The 25,180-nt window shown below is 41.5% G+C and overlaps 2 protein-coding genes across 3 annotated transcripts in view; one reads left to right on the top strand and one right to left on the bottom strand.

Moving 5' to 3' along the window:
• Positions 1-84: 84 nt before the first annotated feature.
• SLC25A46 (solute carrier family 25 member 46) lies at positions 85-14,983 on the bottom strand. Its single transcript, XM_061623806.1, has 8 exons — positions 14,595-14,983; positions 11,879-11,921; positions 8,896-8,953; positions 8,198-8,275; positions 7,830-7,930; positions 5,200-5,256; positions 4,400-4,457; positions 85-917 (listed from the first exon to the last, which is right to left on the bottom strand). The coding sequence occupies exons 1-8, from the start codon at positions 14,830-14,832 to the stop codon at positions 339-341; spliced, it is 1,212 nt and encodes a 403-aa protein (XP_061479790.1). The 5' UTR covers positions 14,833-14,983; the 3' UTR covers positions 85-338.
• A 27-nt stretch (positions 14,984-15,010) lies between these two features.
• Positions 15,011-25,180, top strand: part of TMEM232 (transmembrane protein 232) — a 129,595-nt gene continuing 119,425 nt past the window's right edge. Inside the window, exon 1 of one of the 2 annotated variants that reach the window (XM_061623796.1) lies at positions 15,011-15,282. The gene's annotated coding sequence lies outside the window, so the exon portion shown is untranslated. Of the gene's footprint in view, positions 15,379-25,180 lie in introns of both variants that reach the window. The other variant, XM_061623791.1, reaches the window with a different exon arrangement.

The raw sequence follows: 25,180 nt of genomic DNA, 5'->3' as shown, positions 1-25,180 counted from the left end.
ATTGAGTTTATGCATGAGAAATTGCCAACAGAGTTTTGTCCAAGTTCTAGCAATAATCTGAAAAGCACACTCTACACAGCAATACAGATTTACGAAAGATTTTATACTTTATTTACATTTCAGTATTTAAAAGCTCTGGCCTGTATCGACTTTCATGTTTCATTTTTCTCTCTGATTAAGCATTGTGTCAAGGACATGAGAGAACATATGTCTATTTACAAAGGAAAATTCTAGGTGGCAAGAAGAAAACCATTACTGTAGATTCTAATCTTTTAGATTTTACTTGCCTACCTATTTTCTGAATATGTGGACTTTGGAGTGGCTACATCTACTTGCTTTTAAGAAACATTCTGAAGCAGTGTGGAGTAAATAATTTTAGTGAACTGCAATACAGCCACATGTAATGTATACTGTACAACTACAGCTCCAAACCCTTTGTAAAATCCCAGTATTCCTTCTTCACGCTTTATGGTATTGACACAGTCTCTCATTCCTTCATACTGAGAATTGATGGGGAGGACTTCATACCCAAGGTCCGTATTGTCAATGATGGTGCGTGTCCCTTGAATATGCAGGCGATGCAAAACTGTCTCCAGTGGGTAAAGCATGACATCAGCACAAAGGCTGGCAGCAAAGCTAGCAATCAGTTCTGGAAAATAAGCATCCAACATGCTTTGCACAGAACTTGAGTTTTCAGATGGAAGGCTGGGGGAATTCTCTTTCTTTAAAAGGAGAAGGACTAACTTTTGTACTATGGAACTGATTATATAATGAAGAACTCCATGTAAAACCGTTGGAAAGGTCAGTGCAAGAAGAGGGAGCAGCCGTTTGCTATGGGGCACTCCAAAGCCCATTACTCTGCCTATGCCCTCTTTCAGACAATCCAAAATTCCAGGATTATCCCGAATGATTTCACTCTGTAAAAAACAAACCACAGTATTTCTAGTGAATAAATGGCCAGATTTTGTGATTGTTGCAATAAATAAATAAATAAATAAATAAATATTACTCTACTCATTTAAACAAATTCTGTATAAGCAGCTTTCCGCAATAGGATCATAATCCACATTCAAACTTGCAATTAAACGCCAGAAACCCTTTCAAGTTAATTAAAAAGTTTCCAAGTGCAACCAAACTTAAAAATAATACTTTACACACCTCCCTATTGTGCCTTTTTAAGTGGGGTGGCAAAAGGAGAGCTGGCTGGCATTTCTACAGCACAGCTGGACAGCTGTGACTTTCTTGTTCCACAAATAAGCTGTCAGAGAGCTGGAACCTTCCTTTATGGCAAACCAAACGCTGTGTAAGGTGAAATAAAATCTGTGGCAATTTTTAACTCATTTCATTTGTTGATGTAATTCCTGCTCTCCCACTCTACACTGTGGATTCAATCAGCAACTGTTTATATACACTATACAGAAGCTGCAATTCATTGTCTCTGGTGCATATTCATGACGAGTCATCCATATTCTTCATCAACAAAAAAAATATTGTATTAAACAGAATGGGTTGTATTCCACACGGAGCTAAGTCACGATCCCATCAGGGCAAGGATTTCCGGTTCCTCAGCAGGGCTTCCCCTTTCCTTAGCCTGCACCACCTAAATCTGTTCTAGAGGTTCTCCCAAACCCTCCGAAATAGATTTGGGGAGGGCACAGGGCACATGAAGAGGGAAGAGAGGAGGGAAGTCCTGCTCTGCAAGTGGAAATTCTTGCGCTGATGATACACATTAACTGAATACCACCCAAATTCTATTTATGTGTAAATAGCCTCTGTTAAAAACAGAGTGGATGCATATTCCAAACACAGCAAACTAGATTCCAATTGATTTAGTTCATTGGATAAAGTTTCAATAAATGTTCTCTGGGAAACCTTAGATTTGCTAGTAAATTAAAAACAATTTCCAATAATCTCTGTGCTAAGTGGCAAAGGAAAGTAGTGGGTGGAAGAGGTTCTCCCCTAAGTTGATGCTTTGCCTCTAAAATACGTCACTTTCAGTTTGGGCAATGGGGCGTTGGCTTCTACCCACTAGTTTCCTTATATAGCCTTGAAGAGGAAGCAAGGATTTCTTGTGTCAGATTTGAAATGCTACGTAATTACTTTGTTTCTAGATAACTCTGGTGAAGCACAGATGACTCGTATGTGCTGAAGGCAGTGAATTCCACCTTGTATAAACAACCAGGTGGAGGTGGGAGGTAGTTTGTGACAATCTTGAAATGTATTGCAAATTGTATTGTTTGTATTGTTTTATTGATGTATTACTGATGTTTTATTAGTGTATCTTTATGTTGGTGCTCTTTTGTAAGCCGCCTTGAGGGCCTTTTGGCCGAAAGGTGGGGTAGAAATATTAAAATCAAATCAAAATCAAATCAAACCACTGAGTGAGACAGGAGCCAAAATACATTTAATAGTGAGACCACTGTAACATCATATTTTTTATTCTGCACTGATGTGATTGGTAAAACTATCCTAAATATTAATACGCTGGACAACGATGCTTATGTAATACCCAACATTATGTTAGCCCTCTTTTCCTCCTAAGAGTAAGACCCAGAGTATTATCTGAAGGCATAAGGCATGGTTGTATTGGCGAAGCTAAGGAGGTCTGGCCCTTCAAGTTTTCTAGATATCCTGGGAGCCATATGCTAGATAAAAAAGAGTGGGATTTCAGTTTAATAACTACTGGCAATATCCCAGGAGAAAAAATCATGTCAAAACTCATAATGCAGATTTTAGTAATAAAAAGAGAGTTAATTATACCTCTCGAGTAAAGGCCAGACTCTTTCCAATCAAGCTGTCCAAAGACTGGAGCCCCCACCCCCACCAATTTTGCCCACAAAACAGGTTGAACTGATGACAGACTCTCAGAAAAAAGAACGTGGCACATGAGAAATGAGAGATTACCCCAGTGGCTTCTGGGATGACCCTTCATTTCTAAATGGGAGGAATACCTAAAAGGCAATGAACAAATTCCTCCAACTTGCCATAGGTTGGGGGCAAGAGGTGGCCGGCTATTAGGTGGCCACTCCTGAACTCTACCATGTTGTATAAAACATAGGCAGAAATTTGTCAATATTAATAAAAATCCATAGTCAAAGATCTCAAGAACTGTGTAACTAGTTCCACGCATCTAAAGAGGCTATGGGCATTCCCCCATCAGCACTCCATTGAGCCACATGGTGGGCCATTTTTAAAACAAAGAGAAATTTTCCATATGACATAGGGGGCTGCAGAAAAGATAAAGTTCCCTTGAGCATTTCGAACAAGTTGCACAGTTCTTGGTTTCTAGGCTCTGATTATAATCATAAGCATTTCTCATGATACCAAGAGCCATTTCACAGTGCTGAGTAGGAGATATATTTTCATTCTCATTTTGTTGTTGTTCCTCACTTAAGAGAACCCCAGTCAGAAAGAAATAAGCATATACAAGTTTTGAATTTTAATGTCAAATTCTCTTTGACAGGCCAATTAACATGGAAGGTGATTTTTTCAAAATATGCAGAAGAAAACTTCCAAGGATATTTTGGGAGCATGAAGACACACATGACGGACTAATTTCCTGTATAAATGCTGCTATAAAATAATTGGTTTAATAGAACATAGATATGAGCCAAAGCATTTTTGTATATGGCTCCATTTTATCCTGTACCTACTATGCTTCAAATCTCAAAACTGCAAAATACTTTGAAGTGACTAGTGCGCCACCAAGTGGCTTGGAATGGCACAAACGGAAAAGCAGTAAAATAGGAATTAAATCCATTGATCAATGAAACATGCAAGCTCAATTACTCTCAAAAGGTAGTTCAACAGATTAAGAGGCTTTTTCTCCTGTTTAAGTACACATGCCATTCCCTGCCCATTGAGATTAGGCAGGTGCCTTCACCTTATGGTTTTTGGCACCTGCTAAAAACTTGTTTAGACAAGACATGTAATTTTGACATGTATTTATTTTACTGTAATTTTATTATGTATAGCTTTTAAAACTACTTTTATTTTGGAAAAAATTAGGTCAACCTGTTTCCAACATTTGATTATAATGGTATTTTTAATGTATATTTTATATTGTTTTATGTATTTTTGATGATTAAGTACATTAAATCCTGTTTCTATATATACAAAAATCACTTTTTAGATGCGATTACAACCATCTAAAGAAATTAACTGAAATCAGTTCTTGAGAGGTAGGAATTCTTTCCCAGGAATTTAAACATGACTAGTACTAAGAAACTTGGTACTGCTGCGTATCTAATAGTTTTAGAAAAGCAGAATCTCTCCTCCTCCAGAGACAATGCAAATAAAGACAGAATACAAAACATTATACCAAATGATACTAGGATAATTTCAGCTCCAATACCCCAAGTAATGTTACCTGATAGCAGACAGAAATCATTAAACTTACTTGTACAGTTTCAATCAAACTTGCTGAATAAAAAGGCATTGCTATCACACAAGTCAGCCTAGAGGAGGGGGAAAAGAAAGTAAAACTAGATAATGACATCTATGTTTTGCTACAGTGTCAAACAAAAAACCCAGTCAACAATCCAGCTATACTGAGGTTTTGTTTTAAGCCAATTTAGCCCTGTTTGAATTAAACTGGCTTAGACTTAAATGATTTGGATTAGGCAGGAAGGTGTTTCTTGGGCATTTCACAGCTAAAATCCTCCTAGTAAAATATCCACCCACATCTAATTTAGTAGTTACATATTCTTATGGCATTACTTCTCAATGTGCACATTAATCAGATCTAAATGGACTATATCCTTCAAAACTGTTGCCTGTGCATGATATTCCTGCTCAAATTAATTAGTGGAAATCCTACAGAAATCAGAGTTCATTTCCAAAGGTCTCAGCTGTGGACATCAACACAGCAATTTACTGAGATGTACTCCCCAGAGCAAGATGGAAATACAAGATTTCCATATATAAAGATCAGATGACCCGAGAGTCCAGAAATCTAACTCAATTTGAAATTGACATATTTCAGATTGCCAAAAATGTTCCTGCTATGTTTCTCACCAATCTTTTATTTTGCATATTTGAACTATCAAGTCACTTTTGGTTCTTTTTTCAAGTAGTATGATTTATTTATTTATTTATTATTTGATTTGTATCCCACCCTTCACCCCAGGAGGAGGCCATTTGAAGACAAAACATCCTTCCATAATAAAAATGAGGACTAAGTTTATCACCTGTACATACCCTTTCAGCATAAGATGTCCTCCTATTTGCCTGGGGCTCCACTTATATGAAAGCTCTCTGAAAAATTAAAGTAGTAATTTACAACCAATGATTACTAACAGAAACTCTAGGGATATACACCAGTCACTCCTTTATATCTTATAGCAAAAGCACTTACACAATGGGCAACATCCAACAGAGAACAGACTTCTCCTTATTCCCCCACAGCCTCCCATGTACCCCCAAATCTGTTCCAGAGGGTACTGGGGGGGAGAAAAAGGGGAAGTCTTCTTGTGCAAGGTTGGATACTGTTCATAATCTACAGCAGAGCTGCAGGGGCATAAGTGTCTATGAAGCTCTGCATGAACAATGCTATACATTTCAATGTCAGGGAGTACATTACATATGGAAATACCATTGCATGTGCAGAATGTTTCCCAGCAGAGGAAGAGATCAAAAGACCCTGTTTCTGTGCTTCTTCTGGTGTACCTTGAAATGCCACAGAACTTCACTAAAGTTAAAATTATTGTGTACTATAACATTCATTTTTAAAGTTGTTTTGAATACTATCGAAACAATCAAAGCTATTAATACAGATTTTATAGAACTTAACATGCTCTCAGTATTAGCACCAGGTACAGTCTAAAAAACAAAAATAGTAATTCTTCATAACTAATTGGGCAGCTGTGATTGGGGTGAAGAAGAAAATGGTTTGAATGCAATTCTGCAATGATATTTTATTACCTGTTGGTGGTAAAAAGCAATTATGCCTTTTTGAAGAGTGTTATAACTTCCTACTGAGGATTCATTTAGACCTAATATAGTAAATTAAGTACCAGAGTAATGATTGTGTGTCTCATAGCTATCAGAATTAAAAATGCATTGTTTTTCTTGCATTGCCTCATCTTAATCCATTTTTCAATAAATGGTATTTCATGGAGTCTTCCTTTATTAACTAGTTACTGAAAATTGGCTATGATTAAGACGTAAATAAAATATTGCTTTAATTTATATTCCTTGAGGTCACAGCAAAGATCACACTCTCAAATACTTTACATAGCTTGAATTGTCAATTTCCATTAGGAATTTCAGTTATTTCAACAGCAAAACTGAGTGCGTCAGACTTAGATCTCTACTTTGGTGAAAAGACAAAAGATACTTTACTTTTAACTTCTCTCTATCACCACTCGATTTCAAAATGCCACTGCCAAGGTAACAAGCTTATACTTTGAATGACATATAGAATAATCAGCTCCGATCTACTGGACAGCTGAAACAGCTCAACTTAACTGGAAGAAACACTGGCCAACAGAAAGACTTCTAAGCAATGGCATCAGCTACTCAAGGTCATATTGTTTTCATTCTGAGACAAGCTGTACAGAATCTGATACTCTGGGGTGTATTTAACTTCAAAAATTAGAGGGCATGTATTAAAGAACAGTTCTAATTCACAGTAAGACTCAATTACTGTTTACACAATTACATCCCACCATAAATATATCCAGTTTCTTAAAGAGGTACACAGATTAGTTTACAGTGCAATCCTAGCCATGTCTAATTTTGGGGATCTTCAAGCCTCAACTTCTTACAGGCCCATATTTACTAATGGCAAACGTGGCCCATGGCCTCTTGGCTGTTTATCTCATTCATGTCATCATGCTCACTTTCTTTGTTGCTCTTTACATCTGTTTTCAATAATATCTTCTATAATTTTGCAATCTAGTTCTGCTATTGTTCCACTGCTATTCCTCAGTATAAGCTATAATCACCTCTGGTCATTCAGATCTGCTGTGATAGGATTAGTCCAACTCTTAAACATGATTGGAAAAATAAGTCTTGAAACAGAATTGCAATACCACACTTTTGGCACAAAGCAGAGAACTAAGTAGTTTCCACTTCACAGTTCTACTAATGCAAGAGTCACAGTAATCACTCCATTAACATTGGTCAGGTCTAAAATGACTGGTGGATTATTTCCCCCTTAGCCTTTCAGTATGTGGTACAGTATAGCAAAAACATGCTATATTTCATGTTTTGGATTTATTTAACATATTCCTTGTTTGGCATCTCATGTCTTACCCACCTCTGCCCACTGCTTCTAACACATTATATTTTGGCATATACAGTATACTGCCATTTAGCAGCCAATACATAAGCAATGTTTGGGTACGGCAGATATTGCTCTGCTCATATGTCAGTGACTATGACCAGACAGTGTTCACACACATGCAAGAGAGTGCCGACATACAGCACATGAAATTCGCTGCTATCCGTCCAGCAGCAGAACACATACAGTTGGCAGAACCATCTGCCCCTAAAGTTTGCCCCACAGGGTTGGAGCAGATACCTCTTTGAGCAGATATGAGGTGCTAGGGGATTGCAGAGGGAAGTGAGAAGTCTGTTGTGTGAAAGTAAATCTGCTTGCATGACATTAAATACATAAGAAGAAAGCTGCTGGATCAGGTCAAAGGCCCAGCATCTTGTTCTCACAATGGCCAACCAGATGCCTATTGGGAGCCCGCAAGCAGGACCTGAGTGCAATGCCACCCAATGACACTTTATTAAAACGGATGCAAACAGCTTTTGAGACAATCCCAGGGACATAGTACCAAATATTGATTTTATTTAACATGAGAGAAAAGTGAGAATACCTTGGCAAGGGTGTAAATTCACTGATGATTCCTTCTGCTCCAAGGGTTATGCCTTGAACAATGAACGTGCTCCCCATTCCTTTCCAAAGAGCTCTGGGCCCCTGAAATTCAAAATGACAGTTTGAAGAAAATATCTAGACAGTCCAACTTAGTATTTGATGTACTGCTATGATTAATATTTCTATAAAGTAACAGCTATGCATATTTATATTATCTACCATATATTTATACGGGGCAGCTGGAAAAAACATCTGATTTAAAAAGTACTGCATAACTGATAGATTTTTTAAACTCTTCTTTAGACACCTAATTTTAAACTACATACATTTTATGTAAGAAAAATGTCTGTAGTTTCACCAAATACCTACCTGGGCCTTATTGATGCTATACATAATATTGATGATTGTAAATGGAGTGAGATGGTAATTCTTGGCATGATAATTAACCTGTAAAAATAAATAAGTTTTATAATTACAAAAATTTGTACCTGTATATCCATACATTAAAATTGACACCACGGTTGGCCAACACTATATTGATGGTTTTCTTGAATGTTTACAGGATCACTAAAATACAATCAGTGAAGTACTATCCACATATCACATTTAAGTTAAAATATCTAACCCAGGAGAGAGTAACCTGCAGTCCTCCAAATGATGTTGGACTACGACTCCCATTATCCCTGACCATTAACCTTGCTGCCTGGTGCTGGTAGGAGCTGGAGTCAATGATATTTCGAGGGCCACAGGTTAGCCACCCTGGACTAACTAATCAAATCCAGTAATTTAGGTAATATTAAAATTCAATGGGTTGTATCCAATATTAATGCTACTCAGAATAGACCCACTGAAATTAATAGACATGACTAATGTAGGTACATTCATTTCAACAGGTTTGCTGTGAGTAGAACTTAACTGGATACAACCCAGCACAATCCTATCCATGTTTACTTGGAAGTAAGTCCCATTAGTGTTCAATGGGGCTGACTCCCAGGAACATATGTTTAGGACTACAGTCTAAGTGAGGCAAACAGACAAATCTGAGTCAGCAACTCAAAACAATTTACCTGGCACTGTCGACGCAGAACAATGCAAGGATGAGCCAGCACATTCTCTGTAAACAAACTTTGGAAAAAACATTATTTTAAATATAAAAGTTTCTCAAATGTATCATCATCATCACCTTTTTCATTTATCAATAATTTCCTATGAAGTGATTTCACAATACAATAAAAACATACATAAAACAATTGTATGTATAAAAATCACTACATCTATAAAAACTATTTCAAATCTAATACAGATACTAACTAGGATAAAAATCTCTACTTAGAAGCCTTGTTGAAAGAGGAAGTTATTCAACACATGCCAAAAAGTGAATATAGATGGCACATAAGATAATAGTATTTTTTCTTTAGTAAATGACATAACTTTGATACAAAAGTCATACAAGGCTAAAATAACAGAAATCTAAACAGTATAAAAATTCATTTAAAGTATCCTATTAATAAATCCAGAAATAGAAATGTATGTGTCTGAATATAATAAGCAGGGGGGAAACAATAGCAACAATATGAACAACAACACAGAACAACAGGGCTATACAATTCTACTTAACATCAGCAAAAGCTTTCTGAAATAAAGCTGTTGCAAGCTGGTGGAAAACAGAGAACTGGTTAGATAGGCTTCCTTGGCAATGGATTCCACAGTGTGTGACACGAATGGGAATGGCTTTTCTCCTACTGTGTAGAGATGTTTTGGGTAAAGGACAGAACACAACTTTTTTGAGTTTCCAAGATATGATGGACTCAGCGTTAGAAATAATCACCAACATCTTTAATTGGGTCTAGAAGCAAATGCAACTGAGTTAGAGCTCTCTATATAATCAGTTCTTATCAACAGTCAAGCTGCAGAATTCTGTATTACATGAAGTTTTCAATTCATTTTGAAGCATATCGCCTATATGAAGCATACTGCAATAATCTCAACAGGAAGTTATCAGTGCTTGGATGGTGGCAGCCAAATCCTTATCTGAGGGAAGGCATCAGTTCAACAGTTGAAGCTCATAAAAAGCATGCCTTGCCACTGCTATCACTTGAGCATCAAGCAGCACACTTTCTAACACATGGGTCTGCCACTATAACATTTAGTTAGCCTGACAGTACAAAAGCCAAAGAGTAGAGCAAAGCTTTCACTATATTTACTATGCAAATCCCAAATCTGACAGATAAACATTGCTTGAGTTCAGCCCTAGAGAAGATTCTGACCATGTGACATAAGAGCTATGCAAACCATTATAAACAGAAAATGAACAAATCGGCAGCCAACATTTATGGCTTGGAGAGCAGACATTTACATTATGATCTGTTGTCGAAGCTTCATCAGTCACCCCTGCCCCTGAGAAGAAACAAGACCCATGGATCGCCCAGCTGCGGCAATAGCCTGACTAGCAGAGATCAAAACATTTGGTGCTTCCTAACCCTGGTTGCTAGGTAGCACACTTCAGGGGGGAGGAGCTACTCTCCCCTTATGGTAATCATGGAATCTTCAAAGAGCAGCAGCTAAAACAGCCACAACAGAAGTAGACCAAAAAGGTAATTGTAGGAGTTTTAGTGCTGTTTGCCAGGCTAAATATCGAAAAATCTTCATACAATGAAAAGGCATCCCAGAGGATTCTGTGGCCCAGTTCTATGGGACTAATGTAAAGGATCTTTTGTAACTATGTTTCAAATGAACAATACTGTTCCTGTTTGTATATTCCTGCTATTCAACATTCTGGCTCTACTTAAAGCTAAATTACCAAAGAAATACACTTTATATAACACTATAACTTCCTGTCCCTGTGCTTCATATGTCTCCTACGTTTATTGAGGTGAAGCATATGTGTAGCCAACTTGAGAGTCTGTGGCAGAAAACATATGCCAATATGTCTGAGTATGCCATAAAGCCCATTTGCAGGTCTATGAGGTAGTGGTGATGGCAGCAAAGAATTTCTTTTTCTCACCCTCTATTGCATCAGCAAAATTGTGCCAATTTAGTTTTTCCAGATTACATTATGGTTTAACAGACTCTCAACAGAGTCCCTGGAGAGTTAACCAACAGCTGCTCATTGCAGTGCCTTTGCTAGATTCTTTACGGATAAAATTGCTCAAATTTTGGTCTGACTTGTACATGGTCATTAGGCTGGAATCTAAACTGGAAGCATCAGAATCAACTGCAAGTCACAATTGCTTGTATCATTTTGATCTCCTCGAGGATGTTGACAGAATACTCAGGGTTGCAAAAACAACAGGTTGTAAGCTGGACCCCTGACTACTTTTGCTGGTTAAAGCCTATTGACTGTAGCTAAGCAGTCTTTTGGCCATGATTGTTAATGCTTCTTTGGGGGAAGATGAGCTTCCTCCAGTTTTGAACTAAGACTTGTAGCACCTTAAAGACTAGTTTATTATTGCATAAGCTTTTGTGGATTAGGCTGCCAAGTTGATTCTGTGCCCAATTCAAGGCACTGGTTTTAACCTTTAAAGCCTTACTGAAACCCTCATACCGCAAGTACTCTCCTCATCTCCTTTATAAGCCTGCATGCCTGACATGAACAAGTCTGCAGGCTTTGCTAAATTTATAAGTGTAAATATTGATAGCTCAAAGTAGAGCTTTTATAAGTCAGTGTGAAGTTATAGAACCTTCTATCAGTACAGATTAGGACAGCTACCCCTCCTCTTTCTTTTTATAAGAGCTAGAAGACCTTTTCTGAAAGGTTACCTTTAGGCTGTTTGACTTTCTATGGCTATTCAGTTTGATTATTGGATCTTGTTGATGTTGCTTTTGTAGTTTTTGTTACTGGCTTGAAAACCACTTTGGAAAGTATTAAAATATTTTAATAAAGACATTTGTGAAAGGTGCTAGCAAACTCTAGCATTCTCCTTAGGCTTTATAACAAAATTAAAACCTTTGGCTACATATGCTGACTTAACATACATACAGTGATATGGAGTCAGGAAAAGTGCTTTTGCATTTTTAACAGCATTATCCATTACAAAATAGTGATCTTACCTTGCTAGGCCAATCCCGAAGCCTGCAAACCTATTCAACTGCTCTGAAAGAGACAGATACCACCAATGTTTACTTTGCAACAAACAAAAATTAAGAACTCTTCCAACTGATCTTATCAATTGATAGTTTTAATACTATACAGTAAAGCATAGGCAGAAGAACTCGTAGAATTTGCATTATCTTGGTAAATGCAAAAATACATGCATGGATATTTACAAATATGATAAATCAGTATCGAATTGCCTTATATTCCTCATACATATCTGATATATATTTTGTTCCAGTCAATAACAAAAGTGGAACAAACACTTGCCTAATAACCACCCTTACTGAGCAATGATACTTACTGGGTGACCTTGGGCCACTCACATTTCCTCAGTCTAACCTACTCCCATTTATGCTGCTACAAGCTAGGTGGAGAACAGAGATATATAAATAGGGCCGGCATCATAGGGTCAGCACTGCTGGACAGCTGCCGGGACCACAAGTACAAGATGCTGACTTACTGTGCTGATATGCAGCAGCCCCAGGAGGTTTGGACCCTATTGAGGGGGGCTGCTCTATGCCCCTCTTCCTGCTCTGTGTTTTTTGCAGCAACCCCAAATTGTTCCCATCCTATTCAGATTCAGTCTGCTTTTGAAGCACATTCAAAGCACATTTCCCTTCCCCCAATGGATCCTGGGAACTGTACTTTGTAAAGGGTGCTAGGAACTGTAGCTCTCTGAGGAATAAACTACAGTTCCCAAGAGTCTTTGGGAGAAAAGTGTGCTCTGAATGTGCTTTAAAGGTATGGTGGGTGCACAGCCTCAGTGAGCAGGTACCATAAGGCAGTTACTGCTGGCATGCCCATGGAAGTGGATGATTGGTGGTTGCAAGGATTAGCCACTGCTGCTTTCACCTTCTCAACTGCCATCTCACCCTGGGAGGCGCAAAGGTAAGGACTGGGTCTACTGAAGTGTCCAAGAGGAGAGCACACTTATTCTACCTTCAGGATGGCAACATGGAGAGAACTATAGCCAGTGGGGCTGCCCAGGGAGTGCATGAGAGCTATCTGCTGCCTCTTCTTGCTTGCTCTCCTCCTCTGGATAGTGCAACAGGGAGGATTGGGCTTTATTTATTTATTATTTGATTTATATCCCATTCTTCCTCCCAGTAGGAGCCCAGGGCTTTGCTGCACTGTCCAGAAAAAAGAAAGAGCAATAGCTGCCTCTGCCCACTCATTCACCTTCTATGGCCCAGCAAGAAGAATTGGGGCTGGTGGACCCAATCCCAACCACAGTGGCAGAGAAAAAACAGTCAGCCATTTGTGCAAGAAGCAGCTGCTTCATCCTCTCACCTGCTCGGTCTCTCTAGAGAAAGCCCAAAGTGACATGTTGAATTTATTATACCTAGTGAGTCTTGTTCGGGAGAGAATTTCAAGGGGGGGGGGAACGCAACCCAAAATACTACCTCCTGCCTTGTTTTAGATGTCAGGAGCACCCAGAGAAGAGCTTCAAAGGAAACTCTCAGTGCACAGACAGGTTGGTAGAGCTTCCCAGAGAAAAAGAGGCCATGAAAACAATCAGAAGTACCAATGGACACTTCTTACAACTATCACTTGACCAGTCCTTTGTGCCATACTGCTGAGACAGACACACATGAGAAAGCATGCAGAGACAGCAGAGTGCCTACCTCCTCCTCCGCCTTATTGGCACTCTCCTGCAAGGCTGAGTATCAGAAAAAACTGGGCCCACAGTAGACCAACCACAGATGGGACCAATCCACACTTGTACCACCCAGAGGAAGAGTACATGTAAGTAAGCGGATTAACTGCTGCTCTGAGTAGCACCGGGGGGATTGAGATATAGATGTAAGAAGCAGCCACTACCCCTTCTGATCGAGGGCGGCTGAGGCTTCCCATCCCCCCATCAGCATACTACCAACAGCCCCAATAACTTGGAACCAGCCCAGCCAAGATCACACGCATCAACCAATGTTTAAATATATGGAGCTTTTTCAAACTAACTTAAACATCACCATCTAGCTTGGTCCAATATATTGCTCTAGACTACTAACGTTTTCCTAAGTTCCAAGCTAGTTCTACAATGAAGAGTGTCTAACTACAAGTAAAATAAACACATACCACTCAAGAGAAAAATGCTTCTAGAAAGACTAGCTCACAAAAATTTGTACAGGGAGTGGATTGGACAACATCCTAAGGCATTAGTGAACAGCAGGTTACCCGACTTTTGTTCCAGAACTCACATTGATTTTTTTAATAACTCCATACCTACATACGAACCAAAAGTGAGGGTAAGGAGAAAGAGAAAAGATTCCTTGAACTACCTTGAGCATGTCTGGGATTCATCATGTTAGGAAGTATCCCACCTGCGCTCCAGCATTCTCAGCACAGTCAGTACCCAAAGATCATTAACCTGTTCCAGACTAAATTTCTCAGAAACAAAGGAATTCTGGGGTGAAGCATGTTTCTACAACATGCCAACAAAAACGGGAAGTATAGGAACGTCCAGAATTATGGAAATGTTTCTACTGGCCTTCGCGATCGCAGTCTTACAAGCAAAGGCAATTAAGCGTCCGAGTGTGGGAGGGAAGACTAGAAGCGACGCATCTCAGGGACACAAAGCAGATGCCGGACTCTTCCACCCCTGACGCTTTCTGCTGGCATGGGGCAGAGGCTCTGCCTAACCGATACTAGCTATTCCCCCCCCTTGCATACCGGAGCTGGCGCCAACGCCTCCTGCGTAAGAGTCCTCATTGAACCCAGACGTCTCCAATGGGGTTCCTGTCGCAAACTGCGGGGTCTTCTCCCCCCAGTGGAGGTTGCGACTGCCAGGGATGTCAGGCGGGGTCCTGACCCAGTGACCGAGGTCCGACTTGGCCGCGAAGCCCCCCGGCTCCTCTCGGCCGTCCCTGTAGCCCAGGCCGTCAAAGCCCTCGGGGCGCCGCGGATGCATCAGTCAGCGAGGAGAGGACAGCCGAGAAACGCTAAGTAGTGACAGCAACAAGGAAGTCCCCAGCGCTGCGCCCTCAGACGCCCCAGATTTCACTTCCGGCTATCACCGGAAGCAAACTCCACTGTATTGAAGTATGGTAGTCTCCGTGGCGAGTCATGTGACACGAGTGAGACGTTTGAGAGCCTGGTTTGAGAGGGCGTGGTTCATTGTGTCAGTTCGCGTCCTTCTAACGTAGAGAAACGAAAAAGTGTAGAGGACCATTTCATTGTCACCATCGTTAGTCTTCATTACAGAAGTCATTTTTAAATGACAATATTTTTATCAAGACCAATCACAATGTCATAAAATAATGAGCACAAGCTTTCAGGTTCTCCATAAATCTTAATCAGGCTGTTGGACTAGGACCTGGGAGACCAAGACTGGCCATAAAACCCGCTGAGTGACTTTGAGGTCAGTCACACTATCTCTGAGGCTAACCTACCTCACAGGGTTGTTGTGAGGATAGGATGGAGAGGGCGTATGCTCCTTGAGCTCCTTGGAGAAAAGGTAGGATGTAAGCGGAAGTCTTTTTTTTTTTTTATTCCAGCAGGCATTTTAATTGAATTCTGATTTCACAGTTTTAATTCATTTTTAGTTTCACTGTATTATTATATATCACTTAAAGATTATTGTAATTAAGCGGTATATACTCAAAATAAAAATAAATGCATAAACACAACAAAGATAAATAAATTGTCATACAATGGAGAGGTTGAGGGATGAGAAACAAACAAAAATAAATAGGCAGGATGTTAAGGCCTTGAGGTTTATATTTATATTCATTTTAAAGATGGCGACTGCAGAATTAGAGCACAATCTTAACTACCATGTTGATGGCTGGGGGTGGGGGAAGGTGGGTGGGATAGAATACAGTCACTCTCCACAGGTGGAGATATGGTTGCCAGGTCAGAAGCATCCCCAAACCTGAGATTTTAGGGGCGGGCCTGTAATGTTCCTCCCACTTTCACCACCTGTGATACTCCCACCCGTGGCTACCAGCAGGCAGAATCACACTTTTTATTTTTCTTTAGCTCACTCTAGCACAGATCTCACAAGATCCCACTGCTAGGCAGCACCTCCAGTCACTCCCTATAAACAATACTGCTAGAGACTTAGCCTTAGTCTCCCTATGGCTTGTTACTTTGTGTCTGAGTGCCCTTGCTGTCCACAACCCCCTTGTATCTTTGTCTATAAAGCATACAATCCTGGGTTGCTCTGGATACTTGACAATGTTACAATATCTCCCTTTACCATTGCCAACATTTATTTGATACAATTTCCCTCCAGCCTTGGTAATTACCCTGCCCTCCCTTCTGGTCTGTGTATCCCCAGGCAAGGATCAGGCTTTTGGTAAACCAATAAAAGTATTTATTTGATAACACCAGGAAATAACAAGATTACTTTAGGAATGTTCAACAAGTGTATGGTTTCATATAGTGTCACTCTTTATGTTTCCAGTCATATATATTCTGCCTAAATACCAGCCAAATATAATCCAACCCACAACCAACTCCAATCCACACTTCAAACCAACCACCAACAACTCCCCCACAAAAACAGAATCCTGAACCAACTGTCATCCTCTTATTTATACCTTCAGCCACTCAAACTCTCAGCCAATCATCATACAGCATTCTCCAGCATTCTAGCCCATGTACTCCCTCCTCTCACTCAGTCACTTATCATATATCACTGAATAAACCCACACTTACCATATTTACAGATATTAAAATACAGGGACATGACAGTGGGATATAGTTATAAATAATAAACAAAGTATTTGAAAGAATGATATACTTGAAGATCAACCCCCCTTCTCCCATACATTATCCAGTGCCTCCTGCTTTCCATTCTCTTCTTGTCACTTTTGTCTCATAAAATATATGAAGAGGGAGCCTTCCATAGGGGTTTGGAACCGAGCAGAAGTCAGCAATCTTTCCCCTCCCTCTCAGGCTGCTTGGTGGAATCCAGGCCTAGCTGCAACCATGGCAACTGCCTTAACACTCAGAGAAGGCAGTAGAGCTAGGCAGAGATCTAGGCACCAATATTTGCTTCAATCCAGTAAGGACGGTAAGTGAAGGATTAAAGTTGCTGCGGCTCTTGCTTCAAGCAGGGAGAAGAAGAGAGAAAAACCAAAGTTGGTAGCTGTCGAATAGATGAGAGTTTTTAAATCTTTCTTGTGCCCCCATGGCCCATTCCCTGACTACCCTGAGGAAGGAACAGTGAAGCAGGCCATGCTCTGTGTAGTTTACAGTAGATTTGTTGGCCATACCTTAAGCTGCATTACTTAACTGTAGGAACACTAGGAAAAAAAGCACTTCTGTTTTAATGTGATCAGGGAGACAAACTCAAAAAGAGAAAGCCTTTTGGGGCATTTGCTGAGAGATGAGGGTACTATTGAGAGTTTGTGTGTAAAAGGCAGCACTCATTTGCTAAACTTATTTCCAGATGACATAGCTGTTATGGTTACTTATCCTGTTCAGGCAATTCCCAAGCTAATAGATATAATCAAGGAATATGGGTTGGCAGGTTTACAAATCAACTTTGATAAATCAGAGGTGCTGTTCTTAAATCTGACCATGGGGAGGGAGGGCTGGAGTGGGCAGGGGAGGAGGAAAAAGGAAGAGGAGAGGGGAGGAAGGGAGAGGAGAAGGGAAGGAGTGGAAAGGCAGGTCCGTTCATTTAGATGCTTATTGAGTTCAGTGGGATTTACTCTTGTGCAATCCTGGCTAGGATTGACCATGAGGGAGAAGGAGGGGGAGGGGAGCATAGAGAGAAGGAGGAAGGGGGAAGAGGGGAGCAAAAGGAGGGGAAGGGGAAAGGAGGGGATTGGAAGGGGAGGAGGAAGGGGTAAAGAAAGGGGGAGGGAAGGGGCAAAAGGGAGATGATGGGAGGGAGGAGGAGGAGAGAGCAGGCTTAATCATTTGCAAGCTTATTGAGTTCAATGGGATTTACTCCTGTACAATCATACTTAGGATAGGTAAAACTGACCATGGGGGAAAGGGACGAGAAGGGGGAGGATGGAGGGGAGGGGAGGGGGAGGAAGAGGAGGGGGAAGGAGGGGATTGGAAGGGGATGGGGAAGAAGGGAGGGGTGAAGGAAGGGTGATGGAAGGGGCAAGAGGGAGGGGATAGGAGACAGGAGGAGGGCAGGGCAGGTTTGATTATTTGCATGCTTTTTGAGTTCAGTGGGATTTACCCCTGTGCAATCATGCTTAGGATAGGTGAAACTGACCTAGGGGAGAGGCAGGAATGGGAGTGGGAGGGAGGAAGGGGGAGGGGAGGAGATTGGATGGATGGGTGGGCACTGGGCAGAACAGAAGCCCCTTTCCTTTCTAAAAGGAAAACATTGTGAACAGTACCATTCTTTTTTCAGGGTTCCCCCCACCTTTTTATTCTACAGCAGGCACTTGTAGCCTCCCATCCAAATTTAAACTAAAGCTGTCCCTGGCTACATCCACACCAGACCTTTATTTCACTTTGGACAGTCATGGCTTCTCTCAAAGAATCCTGGGAAGTGTAATTAGTGAAGGGGCTGAGAGTTGCTAGGAAACGGCCTGTTCCCCTCACAGACCTTCAATCAAAGTGGCTGACTATTTAATCAGTCTGGCCACTGGAGCTCTCCCAGTGGAATAGGCATCTCCTCTCAGCAACCTTCACAAACTACGCTTCCCAGTATTCTTTGGGGGAAGCCATTACTGTCTCACCTGAAATAAAGGTCTGATGTGGGTGTGGCTCCCTGATTAGCCAAGCCAAGCAGCTGGGAGTCTGGCTTTTTGAACACTTGACAGTTGGTTCTTACATTCAGTTCAATGCAAAATGTCTTAATTTAATTAAAAATCAGCCAGGCATTTTTAAAACTTTTAAACTGCAGAAGATGAAGGTCAGAGTAGGGGGCAAGGTCAGTATTAGGATTACAGGTACTCTGTGAACATGTCTGATTTTTAATGAATTTCAACAGATTATGAGAACTCTCAGAGAAAAAAGTCCAAAAGGGATCTGGGTTTTTTTCTCTCTTTTTACACTTTGAACTCTCAATTCTCTCTGACTGTTTTGTTTATTGCCATGAAATTTTAGAGGGTTGTTAAGCAAGCATTTCTGAGTTCAGGACTATAAGTTTTGTATGGTTTTGTTTTGAAATGAGCTTATGGGAAGCATCAGAATGGCATGTGGGCGGTATTTTCAATTTAATGTTGCGGAATGCAAAAAATCCATGCTGACTATAGTATACAGACACTCTTGTGCCTGTATAATTTCTTCGTGCTATGTCTTGATATGTATCTGATTTCACACTACTGTTGTAAATTATTATTTCCTCTACATTTTAAGTGTGCCCTTCTTCCTTGGGTTGTTCATGGTCCCCCTCTGTTGTTTTCACCCTGAGAGGCAGATTAGGCTGAGAGATGGTGCATAGTCCATGGTCACCCAGTAAACTTTGTGGTTTATTTCCATTTTAAAATTAAATTAAAACAATTGACATACAGGGAAACTTTATGAAGTAATGCAGATCCACACAATACATTTAAAACACATACAACTAACATTTAAATACATGATTTCACCCAAAGAATCCTGGGAAGTGAGGTTTCTTCCTCACAGTTGTAATTCCCACCAATCTTAACAAATGACAGTTCCCAGGATTCTGTGATGGGATTCATGTGCTTCAAATGTATGTTGACTGTTGCTTTAAATGCATGGTGTGGATCTGCCCTAGTATGCTGTGCATTTGTTAGTGAATTGGAAAGAACGACTTTAAAAAATACATTTTTAAACAGGGTTGTAGCTCAGTGGTACGGCACGTGCTTTGCATGCAAAGGCCCAACATTCAATCTCCAGAAGAGACTATTGCCTGGAATCCTGGACAGCCAATGCTAGTCCATGTCATCAGTACTGAGCTAGATGGTACCAAATGACCTGATTTGGTACAAAAGAGGAAAGAGACCCAAGGACCACAGTGACTCTGAAATTTATTTACAGTATTTTATTTACAACATTTATACTGCTTTATTGTAAAAAAAACAACAATAAAGTTATTGACAAAACAGTTAAAGACAGGTATTTAAAAACATTCAAAATAATAAAACCAACAATGAGTTAGAAAGCAATAAAAAACATAATAGCTTCTACATGCCTGGGTAGGCTTGCCTAAACAAAAGTGTTTTTAGCAGGTGCCAAAATGAGTACCATGAAGGCGCCTGCCTAATGTAAATAGGCAGGGAGTTCCAAAGCATAGGTACCACCATACTAAAGGACTGATTTAATAATAATAATAATAAATAAATTTAATTTATGTGTCGCCTATCTGGCCAATGGCCACTCTAGGCGACGTACATACAATAAATATGGCAGAATACAATATAAAAATACAGTGAAATATATAAATTATAAGAGCAAACAATACATAATAGGAGGCATTTAAAACAGAAGAATATTAAGCCTCCCCAGAAGTCCCGAAAGCCTGCTGAAAAAGCCAGGTCTTTAAGGCCTTGCGGAACATATTCAGGGAAGAGATGTGCCGAAGATCTTGTGGGAGGGAGTTCCAGAGGGTGGGGGCCACCACTGAAAAGGCCTTCTCTCTAGTGCCCGCCAACCTAGCTGCTTTGGTTGGCGGGACTGAGAGAAGGCCTTGTGTGGCCGATCTTGTCAGGCGGCATGATTGGTGGCGTTGTAGGCGCTCCTTTAGATAAACTGGGCCGAGACCGTGTAGGGATTTAAAGGTTAAAACCAACACCTTGAATTGGGCCCGGAAAACAACTGGAAGCCAGTGTAGATCGAACAACACTGGCGTGATGTGGTCCCGGCGACGACTGTTTGTGAGTAATCGAGCCGCCGCATTTTGAATAAGTTGTAGTTTCCGGACCGTTTTCAAGGGTAACCCCACGTAGAGCGCATTACAGTAATCTAATCGAGAGGTGACCAGGGCATGTACTACCAGTGGGAGCTGATGAACAGGAAGGTAGGGTTGCAGCCTACGTATAAGGTGTAGTTGGTACCAAGCTGTCCGGCTCACAGCCGAAATCTGAGCCTCCATGGACAGCTTGGAATCAAGTACAACCCCGAGGCTGCGGACCTGGTCCTTTAGGGGTAAACTCACCCCATTGAACTTCAGGTCAACGGTTCCCAACCTTCTCTTGTCCCCCACGAGCAGTACCTCGGTCTTGTCGGGGTTCAGTTTCAGCCTATTCCTTCCCATCCATCCACTCACGGACTCCAGGCACTTGGACACGGTCTCCACAGCCAACTCTGGTGAAGATTTAAATGAGAGATAGAGCTGAGTGTCATCCGCATATTGGTGACACTGCAGCCCAAATCTCCTGATGATTGCCCCCAGCGGCTTCATATAGATGTTAAATAGCATGGGAGAGAGGATAGAACCCTGTGGCACACCACAATTGAGAGGCCAAGGGTCTGAAACCTCCTCCCCCAATGCCACCTGTTGGTACCTATCAGAGAGAAAGGAGCGGAACCACCGTAATACAGTGCCTCCTATTCCCAATCCCTCTAGGCGATATAAAAGGATACTGTGGTCGACAGTATCAAAAGCCGCTGAGAGATCGAGGAGGACAAGGAAGGTAAATTCTGCCCTATCTAATGCCCTCCTCATATCATCTACCAGAGCGACCAAGGCTGTTTCAGTTCCGTGACCAGTCCTGAAGCCCGATTGGTATGGATCTAAGTAATCCGTTTCATCCAAGTGTGTCGACAACTGATTGGCCACCACTCGCTCATTGACCTTGCCCAAGAATGGTAAATTCGAAATTGGGCGAAAGTTATTAAAAACTTGGGGATCCAAGGAGGGCTTCTTTCAAGATTTCTTACAAGAGCAGAAAAAGTACTATGTGGAACCTGTAACATGAAAAGCTGTCCTGCCCAGAGCCCGAGACACGATACGGAGGCGAGGCTTGATTTAATTGTCTTTTTATTAGCATGATGGTTACATCCAAAGCAGTGCGCTTCATAAACCTGTCTACTCTAGGTCACTACTTTCCCTAGCTAAGCTACCTAAACAGTCTGTGCAGCATGTGAGGAGAGATGAATCAGCACTGAAGCCTGGGCGGGCACCTGCTTAAGTAGGGAAGGTCTTATCCTGTAAACGATGGCTCCTCCAATGTTCCACCCTCTCAAGGTCCCTTTTCTCATACCATGTTGCACGAGGTGAGGTGGGGTGAGCCTCCGACGGCCCATCTGACAGCGGGGCTTCGCTAGGTGACGGCTTGACTTCAGGGAGCAGGAAGCTTGTTGGCAGGGAAGCATTTGAAGTGCCAGGTGGGGATTCTGGCGGGGGTGTGGTTGGCGCGTGCGAGGGGTCGCTTCCCAAAGGCTCAGGCTTGCAGGCGGAACAGGAACTGCATCGATGGAGGGGCTGGCAGAGGGAGTCTGCAGGCTGACTGTGCTCCCCCTTCCTTCAACACTCCCAGGGACCTCATCCTCATCTGACTCCTCTCCCTGAGCTAACTTCTCTTGCACCTAGGGTGCAACAAAAGCACACCTTGAACTTGGCCTGGTAGCAAATCAGCAACCAGTGCAGTTTTCAGAGCAGAGATATTTGCTGATAGGGTCTCATTCATGTCAGCAATCATTCCACAGCATTCTGCACTAACTGCAGCCCCGGGATCAGGTTGTGCTGCATGGGGATTTCTGTAACCTTGACTGACTGGCTGCCAGGATTTTTTTAGTTTTGGTTAGGAACGTTGAGCGGCCAGGGGGCGGAGGGGTGGGTGCAGGCAGGCTGGTGAGCGAGCGGGTAGGCAAGCAGGCAGCTCCCTCCCTGTGATCTGCAGTAGGGGAGTGCTACTCCCCCATCCTAACAAGGGCCCCTTCAGGGGCCCCTGTGTGCCACAGGGCCCTCTGCCAGGGTCCGACCTGGCCACCCTTTGGCACCAGCCCTGCTGAATTCCATCAGCTGGTATCTAAGGAGACCTCTGTATGAAAAGAATCTTAATTGTGAAGAGACCTCAACTCCTTTCCCTGAAATCTGGCATTTCTCCTTGGACAGGTTTTTACTTGCCGTGCAAGGCAGTGTTACTCACGTGGGCTCAGGGTCTGTTTAGTTTCAGCTTCTGAGGCTGAATTCTTTTGCTAAACGGATGGCCTCATGCCTGTCTCTCAGAGAGTCCCAAATCTTCCTCATCCCCAGATGTAGTTTGGTTCTAGGCTTTGCTAAGTAGTAGGGGCTCCAGGTCATCCTTTGATGAGGAATCTTCCAGCTGAGGCATGTCTGGTGTTCTGCGTTTTATTGTACTTTTGTATGACTGATTATGGCCTTTGCCAGAACAATAAAGATTTTGATTTGGATATAGAGACAGGCAATCAATCTGACTTTATGCCTAATTTGAGAGTTTATTAATGGATCAGAGAGGCAATGGTGTTCCTTTGCAGTTGTATACACTAGGTGCACTGTACCCTTTTGCTGACATTTAAATACACACACAGTTGCACACATCAATATAAACATGTACTAATATTCCAAGTGTACACCACAAGCAAAGGGGAAAAATAGGGTGATATCTAAGTCACAGAGTAGAAATTAATGGATTTAAATCTATTGATTTCAGTGGATCATAGAATCAGGGCCGGTTCTAAAGGGCAGCCAGGTGGGGCACTGGCCCGACAGCCCCTGGAGCTATAGGGGGGCCCTCAGCCGCCCCTCTGCTCCCCTTCCATGATCCGTGACCCCCCATGCCCCCCCACCTACCTGTCTTTTAACATTGCCCTTAACGAAGATGGCGGCCGTGGTTTCCCTAAGGTACTGAAGCTCCTTCCGCCATCTTGGTTGATGGCAGAGATGCGTGGGCATAGCACGCACGTGTGCCATCAACAAAGATGGCGGTGGAGGTGTCATCCCCTTAGGGAGACCCCAGCCGCCATCTTTGTTAAGGGCAATGGTAAAAGACAGCAGACAGGCAGGTGGGGGCCATGTGTGTGTGTGCATGTGCATGCACACATGCCGGAGCCCAAGGCAAGCTGATGCCCAAGGGCCCCCGGCATGCCTGGAGCCAGCCCTGCATACAACAATAGAATCATAGAACAGCAGAGCTGGAAGGCGCCTATAAGGCCATTAAGTCCAACCCCCTGCTCAATGCAGGAATCCAATATGACTAATATTGGATATCATCCATATGGTATAGCTATTGTCTACACTTAGACCAGTTTAGCTATCAAGACTTTCCATGAAGAATCCTGGGAATTCTAGTTTAGTGAGGATACTGAAAATCCTTAGCCTCCCCTACAAGACTACAGTTCCCAGGATCTCCAGGGAGACAAAGTAATTATTAAGCTAGTTTAGGTCTGTGATCCTAAAACACACTGACAAAAAGAGTGGCATTTACTTCTGAACAAATTATTATTATTATTATTATTATTATCTTTATTTATACCCCGCCCTTTTTCCAAACTGGAACTCAAGGCGGCTTCCAGATAAAAATAGTACATATCATAGCACAACATAGTACAAAAATAGTACAAGAAACATGCCTAGAATTGCCCTACTATAAACTTGGGAAGCTGTATTTCTTTATGACTACAGTAATGTTAATAGGAAAAGTATTAGACGTATGTCCATATTGTGTTCAATGCAAATTTACCTGGAAGTGGAAATAAGCTCCAACTACTTTTGAGTAAGTATGTACAGGATTGCATTGTCACTATTTATGATTCCTAATGTGTTGCTTCTGTTACCAAAATTTTCCCTATGTGGGATAGTTGGAAAATACCACAAAATATTGCATGGAGCACGTGGGGAATTGGAATTGTTTGTGGCATTTTCTGTTTTCTCTATAATAAAATTTGGCCTCTGAAGTGAGCCAAGGTACCTTGACATATGCTGGCAGATCATGCAATTATTGTGCTTGGTCTGATCACTCATAGTGCAATCAGTGGGGCTTACTCTGAGATAAGTGGGCATAGGATAGCAGTCTCATTTTTCCCCTGCATGGTGGGTGATATGTGTGTCATCCAAGATGGCACTTTTATAATATTATTCTAGTTTTAAAACCTTTTTACTCTTCTCCCTGGTGAATTTAAACTGGACATTGTAATCAGTATGGAAATGCTTGTTGAGTGTTTTAAATTTTATATGGATTTAAAAAAAATTTACATCATCAAAAGACCTACTGAATCTAGCGGGAGTGTGTTCCCCTACAAAAAGCCCTATTTTTCAAACAGTTCCTATTCATTTCAATGGAACTTGTGTAGGAGAATGTCTTGGTGGATTGTGCCTAAAGTCAAATTTTCATCCAACAGATAAAAACTAACATAGTTTTCAAGGAAGGATAGTTTGCTAGTTAATGTAGAGTGAGTTTTACTGCAGT

The sequence above is a fragment of the Rhineura floridana genome, chromosome 1 (assembly GCF_030035675.1).
Source record: "Rhineura floridana isolate rRhiFlo1 chromosome 1, rRhiFlo1.hap2, whole genome shotgun sequence".
NCBI classification, from domain to species: domain Eukaryota; kingdom Metazoa; phylum Chordata; class Lepidosauria; order Squamata; family Rhineuridae; genus Rhineura; species Rhineura floridana.
This window is presented reverse-complemented; position numbering and strand designations above follow the sequence as displayed.